Source organism: Octodon degus, unplaced genomic scaffold, assembly GCF_000260255.1.
Source record: "Octodon degus isolate 3935 unplaced genomic scaffold, OctDeg1.0 scaffold00006, whole genome shotgun sequence".
Classification (NCBI taxonomy): domain Eukaryota; kingdom Metazoa; phylum Chordata; class Mammalia; order Rodentia; family Octodontidae; genus Octodon; species Octodon degus.
In genome coordinates, this window is record NW_004524582.1 from 587,655 (window position 1) to 601,416 (window position 13,762).

Genomic DNA, 13,762 nt, shown 5'->3' on the forward strand with positions numbered 1-13,762 from the left:
ACACAACATGGTAACATTATAAATGCGTTTAAAATCCAAGTTCATAGTATTTAAATATTGAATAACAATCTTATATGTTTTACAGAAAACGTATGTTTCAGAAGAGATGGGTGAAATTTGATGGCCTTAGCATTTCTTACTACAATAATGAAAAGGTAATTTTTATATTTGTCAAACATTGCTTTATGCATATTAAGTGTATCAGTAAACTCAGCAAGTGAGTGTAGCTTTTAAGAGTAGATGGATTGTCAACATAGGAATAATTTGAATATGATAAAATATGCTTAGCCTTTTATTAATTTTAGTTCTCGATAACGTACAAAGTTGAAAGCTTTTTTAACTTACATATCTAACAGTTACTTTTATAGTATCCTCTATAAACCATAGAAAATGTTATGAATGATACAAAGATGAATAAGAAATTCCCTTTATTGTGTAGAACACAAAACAATGTTTTCAAAACACACTCTAAATAGAAAATGGCAAAGCAAGGAGTGGGAGTGGGGAGTTGCTTCATTCTCAGGGATGGGAGGCTGTAGCAAGAGCTCTCATTTTCATGCTTGAGATCTCATTTGTCAGGAGTCTTAGGGCAAGTGGGAGTGTGTGTACACAGAAACTTGAGAGAACATGGCTCACCAGAGAGCGAACAGTGAGATCTTCACGTGGCAGTTTGTGAGCCACAGCACTGAGCAGTTTTGTTTCCCCTGATTGGAGAACAGAGTATATGAAGGAGACTCCTGTGAGATGAAGCCTAGAAGGTCGATACGGTTTAGAGCTCATGACTCCCAGATAGTAGTGATCACTGTGTGCTGTTTTGTCCTGGGGACATAGTAGAGTTCTGAGCTTATCTTATGAAGGATGCGTGTTACTAGCCATAGATGTAGGCTGAAATATGTAGGGGCTTTATATCTTTGTACCCGCTATATTTTCCAAATGTTACCTTTGTATGTTTCTAGAGACCCTAACTTATACATTCGCTTCAGTTTTTTTGGCTTCATCATAGTCTCTTTATAGCTTGTAATCTCGCGTTGTTCTTTGTTTAAAGTGACATTGGTGATATTTGTGGCTTAGAGATTTCATATATTGCTTCTTTAGTGGTGTGGAGAGGAGTGTATTCTCCGAGCCTGAATGGAGCACATACTGCAGTATAACACGTGCCGAGTGCTCTGTTCTGAGACGAAATGTCTAGAAAAGTATCGTTTTCTTCAACTTGGCTAAGACCTGTACAAAACATCATGTAGATTTAAACATATTTCTTTTAGGACTATAAGATGGTAGGATGAGTATTTTTAATAATCCAGTCATCTGCTTTAGTTATTTCTAGCGTGCTTGTACTGATTAGTGTTCTGACTCCTATACATCAGGTGAGTGCCACATAGTGTATTCTGTGTTCGTACAGTAGTGATGGAGTCTGCCTTCTGATTTTCTTCAGTACCTGTGCCCTCTTCTGGTTTCACTGAAAGGAGGAGTGACACATGCTTGTGTGCCACGAGGTCAGTGGTGGCGGCGTTCTTATTCCTTTCACTTCTCTAAGTGAGTTGAAGAGAAATTCACTTCACAAAATTGAAGAAAATTCACTAAATTGAAGAGAATTTTTAGCAACTTACAGTACTTCGACTATTTTTCCCCCTCTGTCTTTTCAGAGTTATCGCAACTGCAGGTGAAAATAAGAGCCCATTAAATTTTTAGATACTGATGAAATAAAAATGATGCAGACATGAAATAATGCAGACGTTGAAATTGAAATGAAAAATTTCTGTTACATTGAAAGAGCACTTTCAGACAGTTTCTTTTGGGGGCAGTATCAGGAATTGAACTCATGACCTCATGCTTGCTGGGCAGGTGCTATACCACTGAGTTAAACTCCCAGCCCCTATTACATTGAATTAGCACAAATCAGCTTTAACCTTCAGCTTAATATTATTAAAAAAATCAAATTGTTGTTTGCTAATGCATTTCGTCTGTGTATTGCCTACTGGTTGGTTTCATCTCGGCAAAACAAATGAAAACAGCATTGCAGTGGGTGTATTGTAAAAGGAAGTGCAGTTTCTACTGTGACCCTCCTGTCAGAAGCCACTGTGGGTGTGGTCACAGCTACTGTTCCCACAGGTTCTGCAGCTCTGAACAGAGCAGTTTGTTTCTCTGAAGGACTGAACCTGTCTAAGGAGCTCACATGCTCAGGGCAACTGGGAGGTAATGGGCAGTGTCACCTGCTTCCCTGGCTTTCTTCCACTGTCCTCATAGTTGATCAGTCACATCTCCACCAGGACTTTACTTTGTGACAGAAAATGGCATCATTGTGGTAGCCTTGGTACCTTGTACCCTGCTGGGAAATCCTACTCACTGCCTCACTCACTCAGCTGTGGGCAGAATTGCCCTGTGGTCTTTTCATTGTCTAAGAGTAGATGATAAATGATAATTTTGACCTAGATAACTGTATGTTACAGGCTGCAGGGATGCTTTAACATTTCTTTCCTTAAGGACATTTTTTTTTTTTTTTTTTTTGTGGAATCGGGGATTGAACTCAGGCCCTTGCACTTGCTGGGTAGCGCTTATTCCACTGAGCCATTCCCCTGGCCCCCCTCCTTAAGGAAAATTTTATACTCTGGAAAACACAGGAATTTTGAACTTGCTGTCATTTAAGTTCTTTTTTCTTACATTATCTTTATCATGTCTTGTTACAAGAGAAATATAAAATCAACTCTGTGGTGCTAAAAATTACAAGATTCACCTTGGGATCTCATGATAGATTATAAATGAGTTGTTAGAGAAAATACAACTTCCTGAGGTTAAATTGACATATTGTTTAGCTTGTTAAGTATATTTTAATCGCTTCTGGGGACTTCTGTTTTTGGTATTGTTCTTACAAGTGCTTACCTGTTGAACACTGTTATAGGCATATTGATTGTTATTTTTTAAGAAATTATTTTTCATCCACTTGAAGAGATCTGGTATAAGGAGAACCTCTTTATTTTTGCTTATTATTCTGAAATGCTGCTTGTGTTTCTTTACTGAAAAATGGGTCAAAGGTAATATTGAACAAATGGTTAGTTATCTCATTAAGGGTTTTATTACATAAATGTAATTCTTATGCAAGCTAAAATTTGGGGACAGATTATTTGGATAAACTCTAAATATTTTGGACTTTTTAAATTTAGTGCTATTTGTTGCTAGCTACTATCAACTTAAACAGAATAACCCTTTAACTGTCCCCCCAAAAAACTCTGCCTTTATTCCTTTAGTTCCCTGACCATGGGATGTTATTCGTTCTCTGTCACCAATTTCTAGAGGATTGAGTGCTCTAGTTTTGACCCTACCCTGCCATTTAACCTGCTTGTTTTCTCAAGGTTTCCAATCAAGTCATATATTTCTTTATAATGATCTTTGCCAATAATACTTAAGCATACACAGTGGAAAATTTGAGTCCGATTTGACCCTTGATATTCTTCCTCTTTATATGTTCCTTGTCCTCTTTCATCTGTACCACCATTGTCACACATCAAAAATCCTATGCAAACTTCAAGATCCATCCTGTCCTCCTCTGAGCCTCTTTTTTATCTTCTTCAACCGTCTGTCAAATGAACAGTGTTATTCAGAGAAATATAAGAGGAAAACAGGCCGAAAGCATGGAAGCAAATCAGGAGAGTACTGTGGCAAGCCTGCCATTAGTTTATCAGAGTGTAGACTAGTGTTGGTTTCAGGAGAAATTATAATAAATGAATTTCAAAAATATTAAAAATGTGCCATCAGAGTTTGGTATAATTGTGATTGATTAAGTATTGAGTTCCATCATTCAAAAAAGACATGTATGGTAAGACTGGGCGTTGTGGCACATGCCTATAATCCCAGTGTTTGGGAGGCTGAAAACAGGAGGATCTTTGAGTCTGGTTTGTGTAGTTAGACCCTGTAGACCCTGTACTAAATGCATTTTTTTTAAAAAAAGACAGACATGTACAGTTCTGAGAAAGAAAAATGGTGAGGAAAATGAGTAAAAGACCTAAAGTATAGTTGAGAAGACTATATTCATCAAACATGTACATTTGTGTATACCAAATCACTATTTAAATTACAGTGTGTCATTACTGTAGAGTAAAAGTAGAGGTTGCTATCAGATAAAATTAGGATTAGCTACCCAGGTAAGGATGAGGGGCCTGAGAGAAAAGCCTAGTCAGAAAGATATTCTTCAGAAAGATACATTTAAGTGGAAGTATGATGGGGTAACTGAGAGGTTGGTGGTAAAGGACATTCCTTTTTAAATAAGCAGTTTAGACATGTGCAGAAATGTCATATTCCAGGGAACCTTAAGAGGACCAATGTAGACGAGGAGAGATCTAGGTAGTGTGAGTGTGGATGATGAGCCCATGCGAAATCTGTTCCATCCTATCTTAGACTGATGAGATGTTATTTTAGTGGGCAGATATAAAGGGAAGGCAAATTTTCAGATGATCGTGATTTTAGTTTTCAACTAAAACTAGTTTTCAAATTTTTAGTTTTAGTTTTGAACTACTTATAGGACACTTACATATATTACTGACTCAAAATGTAAGAATGAAGTTGAATGAAATGCATGCACAAGAAAGGAGGAGAGAGCAAGGGTGGGGAGAAGGAAAGAGAATATTTAAATTTCTTCCCATAAGGCTGGTAGTAGCATTTGTGGAAGGGATTTTCATCTTGACTAGAGATGACTAAAAGAGGATGGGGGGTGAATTGTTTTAAGTGCTTATTTCCTAACGTCCTTCTTCTTTTCTTATCTGAGGTAGCTCATTTATCTTTGTGAGTTGCAGTGTCAGCATCACATTCAGATTCAACTGCGTTGGAGCACATGAGGAAGAAAGCAGATATAGCATTGATACTTAGGTTATTTTAAGAAATAGATGGAGTTTTCATGGACACATAAAGTCAGAGATGGGAGATTGGAGCACAGCCTATGTAGGAACTGTTAAAGAACAAAGAGAGACTCTCACCACGGTCCACGGTACATAGTGTTGTCTCCCTGCCTAGAGGAAGAGGACGAGCCTTTGAGGAGAGTGCCATGCTACCTACAGACATGCCTAATCTGTCTGCTGCAGCAGGAGTTTATAGCTGGAATGTGAACTTTGTTTTACTTTCTTGTGTGAAATGACATAGTACATTTTCCTTACCAGTTATTTTAGATACAGAGGACCAGCTCTCAACGGGACATTCTGTGAATCATACTTTGGAAGGGGATGGAAGGATCCCTTTAAGGGCTCCAAACTCTTCTGCTGTTCAAAACTTTGCGTAATGTTTTCAGGCTCTTGTCTTTGCGCTCTGTGTTGCTTGCTACTTGCTATGTTGCTAAGTTAATTGTCAGCTTTCCACCTCCAGTTACGCATTCTTCCTAAACGTAATGGTCTCCACTCACTCACCAGTTTGGTTGAAGTGAAGATTTCTTAAAGTCAGGCTTAAATGTCACCATGTTTCTGAAAACATCCTTCACCCTTTTAAGTGAAAGCGAGGACTTCTCAGTCTTGGTGCTCGTATATCCTTTACTTAGTGTTCTGTTTTATGTTTGCTGTTATATATTAGGTTTTTTTTTTTTCAATTTTGAGGCTCCCAGAATGTTTAAGGACTCTGCATTTTCTAATACAGGACCCAGCACTATTATATTCTTAGTAATAGTGTAAGTTGTGGGGTAGTCATCCTACCTAATAATTTGTGAGGTCCTAAGAAAATGAAGATTGAGAAGAAACTATCAAAGCCTGCGGTACAGGGTTGCAGGATAAATCCTGAAGGTACTTGACTGACCTTATCAGATATAAAAGTTACATTTCTTGTTATACAGGTCTTGCTTTATCTTGGTCTTAACCATCCAGCAGAAAAGTATAAAAATGAGGCATATAAAGTAAAGCCCTATTAATATACTGAGCTGTGAAAGGCTCAAGTCAACAACTTCCGTGGATAATCCACTACTGTTGTGGACTGCTGGACTGTGTTGGATTGTTTTGCTGAGTTCACGCACCTATAGTATTTAGATGCAGTGGAATACCCATTTCTGACAGGGCTAAATAAAAAAGGGGATACAAAGGAAGGAGCATTTTGTATCTGTATGTGCAGAATAGTTAGGATAGATATACAGCTACTTTTGCTTATTCAATGAAAAGAAAGATTTGTACTAATTGTGTTTGGACAGGATATTCTGTCTGCATCTTGTACTATGGAAAACCACTAAGAAGATAACAATGTATACAATGTATTAATTATTGAAACTGTCCTATTAATCAGTTTTGAAACTGTCTCATTGATGTTTTTTCTCAATAAAATAAAATAAAAATAAAAAACTATCAAAGCCGTTAGAATTAATGTTTTTAGTGAAATCATGATACTTATATGCCACTTACAAGTAGCTAAATCCACCTTTTTTTTTCCGTTTAGTCATTGATGTATAAAACTAGATGTAATGTGACATTAAGATATCCTCATTATCAAAGCATTGTATAGCACGACTAATTCATGCAGTCCCACAGGTCTCTTAGGTATTTTTTATTCTTAGTAGGTAACAGCAGTCCTTTTTAGGTGGTTCACTTACAGTACCTGTTGTGGCCAGCAGATGCCTGCAAACACCATAAAATCATTTTGACAAGGAAGTTCTAAAGAACGCACTGCTTTTTGGAACTAATTTATTGCTAGTCTAGTATGATTGTTCATATTTTAATTTTTACCTCTTAATCCTAGACAAAAAAGAGAGAAGATATTTCACTTGAAAGACAAGGATTTAATATTTTTCTGTGGTATTAAATTAATGCATTTTTATGTCATTTAAAAATTTGGATAGAAATTTTGTAAACAAAGCAGTTGTAAATACTGTGGCATTCTTTTTTAATGAGATCAAGAAAATTTTTTTAATGTGTCTTTATCTTTTTCTCTATTCATTGCAGGAGATGTATTCAAAAGGAATAATTCCCCTTTCTGCTGTATCTACAGTACGAGTTCAAGGAGATAACAAATTTGAAGTTGTTACAACACAAAGAACTTTTGTGTTTCGAGCAGAAAAAGAAGGTAATATTCTTTCTTTATCCTTATGAGACTGCATTAGTTTCTGGCAAAATTAATAAATCTGGTAATATATATGTACGAAAAATCTTTTACATGGTTTACATTTTGAAATTTGTTTTTTAATACATGATGTTAAAACCTAAATAGAGAGATTTTATTGATTTTTCTTTTATGTAATGCATTTTAGCATGGAGCTGCTAAATACTAAGGACCTTTTTGAAAAGCTGTACATGTATGGCACTGAGATGAGAAAAGGCAGATAAAAATCTCTGCTGTCATGGGGCTCATTTTAGGCCCTTTTGACAATCGAATAGTTATCTAATATGTAAAAACAGTTTTCCTGGTAAGTGGATTTTCTGAGAAAGTTTCTCTAGGTCAGACTTTTAGCTGAATGTACAGCACAGTCATTCTTCTAGAGATTTTGAAGCAACCTTTACATTTCTTAAACTCTTTTTGTGTGTTTTAACTGTAATGGGTCACTGATCTAGAGGGCATGTCTTCTGGATCACATCTAAAGGAGCAGAGAGAAATCTCTTCTGAATTTTATTTTCTTAGAAGCCAGGGAAGTTAAAACTTTTATGTTGTGTATTTTGACTATCATGATATGCTCTTACTATAAATCTCACTAGTTTTAAAAATGTAAGTAAGACAGTCTCCTTAAACAGTTGGAATTTAACCTCATTTTGAGGACTGCTTTTCTTTTAGCATAGATATATAATTAAGCTTGATTTCTCAACAAAGTATTTCTTGGTGCTTTACTGTGAATTCTGATCAGATAGAAAACTCACTGGATAACTGATAGGTAAGATGGTCCGCTACATTTGTTTTCCACAGCAGTGTTACAGGGTAAGCACTGCAGTCTTCCCATTTTACTGAGAATTCACCAGCAGTTGGAAGCTACTATAGTGGTAACTATTATGTGGAAGCATTATTTTAAAAACAAAACAAACAAACAACAACAACAACAACAAAAAAAAAACACCTAGGAGAGCTAGGGAGATAGCTCAGCAGTCTAAGCACCTGCCTGGCAAGAACAGCGACCCAGATATGATTCCCAGTACCGCATACTGTCCTGGCCCCAGAACCCCAGATAAGAGGTGCTGGCCACCAAAACTGGATGTGGTGGTGCACACCTGGAATCCCAGGGCTGGGGAGGAGGATCACTGTGAGTGCGAGCTGTGTAGTAAGACACTGTACTAAATGAATAAATAAGTAAAAACTAAAAATAGATATATAAAATGAAAATTAAAAAAACCTGGGAAGCTTAGATTTTGTAGAACATAGAAGAGCATAATTGACATGAAGAAAAAATTTGATAAATATAATACTAGAAATTCCCATTGTTGCTTTGGATGATCTATAATGAATATTTTACAGGTTTCTTCACACCAGAACTGGTGTTCCCACCCTGCCCCAAACTTGAGTTACTCCTGATTTGCAGGATCAGTTTATGATGTCACCAAAAACATAAAATAAGAAGTGCCAGAGTGTGTTATGTTATCAAATACCTAAGTATATGCTACATGACATTTAAAAGACTCTTCCAAAGCTATGACCCTGGAGCCAGGGGTCAGCAAACTGCAACTTGTAACCTGCATCTGGGGAGATAGCTCAGCAGTCTAAGCACATGCCTGGCAAGAACAAAGACCCAGATTTGATTCCTGGTACCGCACACTCTGCTGGCCCCAGAACCCCGAATAAGAGGTGCTGCTGCCTCTTTTTTATAAATGAAGTCTTGTTAGGTCACAGCCACTCTCATTTACTTATGTTCTCTCAAGGGTATTTGCTTCCCTTGTCCCAGAGCATCTTAAGTACTGACTACACGTGGAGCCATTTTTCTGAATGATTGCCTAAAATTCAGAAAGTTGCCATAGTTTTGATAATTTGGGAAGGGATTTATATTTGAAATAAGTTTCCCCGTCATGTATTTCTTACTACACACTGCTCATCTGGTTTGGTCAGCACAACAGTCTCTCCTGTACTTTGGATTCCACTGCATAGAGGGGTGGCTGCCTATTTCTTTGGGGTCTCCTCGCTTCCCCTGGGGCTCTCAACTGGAATTACATATAAGCCATTTAGTCTCTGTGGTAAGGCAGGCGTACTAACTAAAGCTTCCAACTTGTGAAAAATCTGTTTCTTGCTATATTAAAAGTAAAACAGACATATTTTATTTAAATAGGGTGTATAAATCCACATATGTGTTTAAAATTACATATTTACAGTGGACCAATATGATCCTTTTGTAGCAGATAGTTCATTTTTGTGATGAAAATGTATATGATTTTTTTGAGCCTTGACATAAATTTATTATTTGTGAAATAAAATTGTGGGGTTTTAATTTTTGAAACCATGGAAACACTGCTTAAGTAAAAATTCCCCATGGAATTGCTGAGTAAGTTTGACTGGAAGTTATTTTTACATAGTAATAACTCAGATTTTAAAAGAAGTGTATGTTCAAGCATGTGTATGTGTATATTTGTATATAAGTGGCATATGTCTGTTTAGTATGGGACTTTCAAAAAGATACTCAAGTGTGTTATTAACTGATCTTTATTTCTCACATGTACAAGTGGTTGATTATTTTGTAGGAACTGGAAAATGAAAATTTTTCTTAATGAGCTTTAGGCTTAATTAAAGCTTCCATTTATGAAGCTTCATAATCAGAACATTTAAAAAATTAAATATACTATTGTTCAACTAGAAAATTTATTCTAAATCCTCTTGTTCTTGAGCAGAACCAGTGAACTTGGGGCAAGGTCATAACAGTAAATGCTTTTCCTTCAGTCAGTTTCCATGTGGCACCTATGATCACAGGTGTAGCTAGCGTATGTTTCTGCCCACGTTAACACGTTCTAGACCTCTGAGAAACAAGCAAGCATATCATTTTCCAGCTCCGTTTAAACCATGTCATACAGTCCTCTAGTTTTAGCTACTGTATTGATACTGTAAAGTTTCATGTTTTGATTTGTCTTTTTTTTTTCCTGATAAATATTTTTGGTGTAAGAAACCTATTTTTCTTAGTTGTTCTTGGCAAGGATTTTTATCCTCCATTGAGATCTTCAGTGTTTTTATAAGCAGGGCATGACATATTTTCCATCCTTCCCACCCTCCCCCCCATTTCTTTCTTTATTTCTTTCTTGATTGATTGATTGATTGATTGCCAACTCTCTCTCTCTATTTTGTAGGATTCTTGATGCTGCTCTGGAAGTTTCTGGCATAACTGAGGAACTTGCTTAAGTTTTAACTTCTTTTTAAAATATTCTTTTTTAGGGACTCCAAATTTTGTCTTACAAAAGATTTCATGGATATAAATGGAGTGATCTGAAATGTGTATCTCCATCTCTGTCCTGTTCCTTTATTTCAGGATTTTATATGTGTATGCAGCTCAACATGTATATCTAAGACTGGCGTGTGCCTGTAATCTCAGCTCTTGGAGGCGGAAAACAGGAGAATCACTATGAGTCTGAACAATGTAGTGAGAGACCTTGTAGACCCTGTAGACCATGTACTAAAAAAAAGGATGTCTAATGGCTGCTCAAATTCCAAATTTGTGTTTCTACCCTTTCCACCAGAAATTCTTCTGTATTTTTTTTCTTATTGCAATATATGGAAGACCCAGATGCTTATGTAGTAAGCTGTGATTCCACTTTTAAGTCTGTTCTTTCTTCTCTCACCTCCAGTTCAATAGGAAATTCCATTGACCTTGAATATATGTCTGAATATTGACCAATTCTCAACACTTCCACTGCTCCCACTCCACTGCTTCTTTGGGGATTGTGTTTGTCACTTTTCCTATTAATTTATGGTCATGTTGCCAGTTTGGATGTGAGAGCAGTCAGCCAGAAAGTCAAGTCATATCAGTTTACTTCCAAGGTCACATTGCCTTCCCCTACTGCGAATAAAGTACTTACGGTACCCAACAGCCTACATAATGTGGCTGTGGTCTGTTTGAGATCTAGCTTTGCTCAAGATACTTACCTAAGAGGAAACTGTAACTTGGTTTGTAGTATTCTCAGTCACCAATGTATATTCCCCATGTCTGCTTGTATAGCCAAAGACAAATGACACTTGTAAGCTCTTGTGTTTCAATTACTTATTCACCATTTCTCTCTTTTGTTGTATTAGGAATAACCTGAAACATCTGAGTATTATCATTAATTTTGTCCTATTATTCTTCATTGTTCTTTTTTGTAGCACAGGCCCCCAGGAGATAGCTAATGCTAGTGAACCATGTGTTGTGATACCAGTATAAGATATGTCAGCCCACAAAAGAAAGTAGTTGCTACTTTCAAATTAATTCTTGAGAAATTGATTTGTTAACTGCCACTAAAGTCCTCAAACACTGACTTAGTTCATTAAATTATGATCTATATTTCAGGTTGATTTATGTAGATCTACACAAAAAGAAACCATTATGTACATTTATTTGGTGGAAATACCTTGTGTGAAATGAATGAACACAAGTAATAACCAAGTTAGCTGTTAGCTAAAAATGGAGGATGTTGTCTAAGCACAGTCTGGACCTGTGTGTGTGTATAAAACTGGAAGAGATGATTATTGTCAGTGTGTTAGCTGAGTACTTGTACGTGTTTTAGCTTAAGATAAATAGCAGCAGAGGGGACATTTGATAAATATTTTATCCTAATATATAATACTTTTGAAAGTGAACAAGAATGAATCTAATTCAAAATTAAGACTCATAAAATAATTTTAGATTGATGTTTAAAGGTGATGACATCTAATACGGAGACGTCTTTCAGCATCCATAAAAGATACTCTAAGGGCTGGTGAGGTAGCTCAGCAGACTGAGTGCCTGCTTTGGCAAGTGCAGGAGCTAGGGTTCGATCCCAGGTCCCACATGCTGTACTGGCTCCATCCTTGGGGTGCACTGACCCGTGACCCAGTCTGGGTGTGGTGGTGCATGCCTGTAATCCCAGCACTGGGGAGGTTGAAAACAGGAGGATCACTATGAGTCTGAGCTGTGTAGTGAGACCCTGTACCAAGTGCATTAAAAAAAAAATTGCTCTGGAGAGTCCTGTCACAGAAGGATTTCAGAAACTATTACAATTCCTAGGCGTAGGTCCTATATACTCTTTCCATGAAAATTTTTTCTACATGGATTCAGTGTTTTTTTTTTTTTTTTTTTTTTTTTTTTTTTTCCTTAATAACCCTTACCCATTTTGTTTTGTTTTGGATGTACTTTTCCTGGTCCAGTGACACCTCAAGGCTTGTCCAGTGTTCTGCTTTTCCATTAAACACTTGCCTGTGTCCATGGGTCTTCCTTTGTTCACATGTGGCTGTCATTCTACACAGAGCCATGTGCCATGCCAGTGTGCACGTGAGGTGGTCCTTTTGATTAACTGAATCATCTCACCTTGTCTGGGCTGCTCATGACAGCAAGCTGCCTTTTATTCTGTGTAATTCATTCCTTAATGGACATCCGTCTGTGCTGTCCATACCTTACTTAACTAGCTAGCTTTTATTCCTCTTAATACCTTTACTTTTTATATGCTCATTTGTTTTTATTTTCCTTCCACTTTAAGTCTTATTTCTGATCTCTGAGCTTTCAGTTCGGTCTACCTGTCATCATCCTGTATTACCCAGAACCTGTCACTTCCTTGCTGTTAATCCTGAAGTGTGCTTCCTCTGTCTCTTAAGAAGGAAATTCCTTAAATAGGAAGGGAAGATGGTGTAGTCAGTTTCTGAAGATGTTGGTTCCTCTTGCTTTTGTTTTGTGTTGGTCTTGCTCAGCACTCTACTCAGTTCTTCCCTTTCCCAAGTTCCAGTTTTGTCTTTTGTGTTTTTCTTTTTTATTTATTTATTTATTTTAATGTGTTTAATACAGAGTCTCACTACACAGATTGGACTTGTAGTGATCCTTCTGTTTTCAGCCTCTAAGCATTGGGATTACAGATGTGTGCCACCATGTCAGATCTCTGTGGCCAGCTCAGGGTGCCTCGTGGGGGCGGTGTGGTGCATGCCAGGCATTGAACCCCAATCCCTGTGCTTGCCTAAAGCAGGTGCTTTAATCCATTGAGCTATCTGGCCAACCTTTTTTTTTTGTTGTTGTTATTTTTTAAAGAGAGTACAAAATAGCATTAAAACATAAAAAATTAAAATGATACAGAATTTCACTAAATAAAATAATATGACTTTGACAGTATTTATTGTATTGCATAATGTTGTCTTCAAATTAGTTGTTCAGATTATCAGATATATGCATGTAAAATTGCAAGAAAAAATTATAAGAAATTAAAGAGAAAACAAATTAAAAAAAGACAAAACAATAATGTTATTGCTCACCTTTTGAATTATTCCTCATCCTCTTGGTTAAGGAATAAAATTATTTCTTTTATTTCATACTCAAAAAAAGAAAAAAAGCCAAGTGAGCATTAAACACTTGATTGTCATGATTTTAATATGAATTTACTAAGTGACCTTCAGCAGATCACTTAACTCACCTGAAGTGACGCATACATTATTTGATTCTACTTGTATGACATGTGTGTGTTCACATCTACCTTGACTTACAGCTTAGATTGCTCTTGGAAGAGAAACAGCATTCCTATGCCCCTAACACAGTGTTGTGTAGAGTTGAAGGTCCTTCAGCTTTGTGAAGGAAGCAGGGAGTACCAGGTTTACATTTGCCATGAGATGTTCTTTTTCTATTGAGAATGGGAAGGGAGATTAAATATCAAGGCAGAATTATAACAAAAGATTTTTCTGGGTATTTGAATGACTAAATTGT

General features: G+C 36.7%; 1 protein-coding gene across 3 annotated transcripts in view; it reads left to right on the forward strand.

Annotated features, from left to right (window-relative positions):
* Arap2 (ArfGAP with RhoGAP domain, ankyrin repeat and PH domain 2) overlaps window positions 1-13,762 on the forward strand; it is a 195,872-nt gene that overhangs the window by 50,505 nt on the left and 131,605 nt on the right. For all 3 annotated transcript variants that reach the window (XM_004624513.2, XM_023699120.1, XM_023699116.1), the window contains exons 7-8: window positions 86-155; window positions 6,897-7,017. In XM_004624513.2, coding sequence (XP_004624570.1) covers window positions 86-155; window positions 6,897-7,017 — 191 coding nt within the window. The remainder of the gene's footprint in view (window positions 1-85; window positions 156-6,896; window positions 7,018-13,762) is intronic.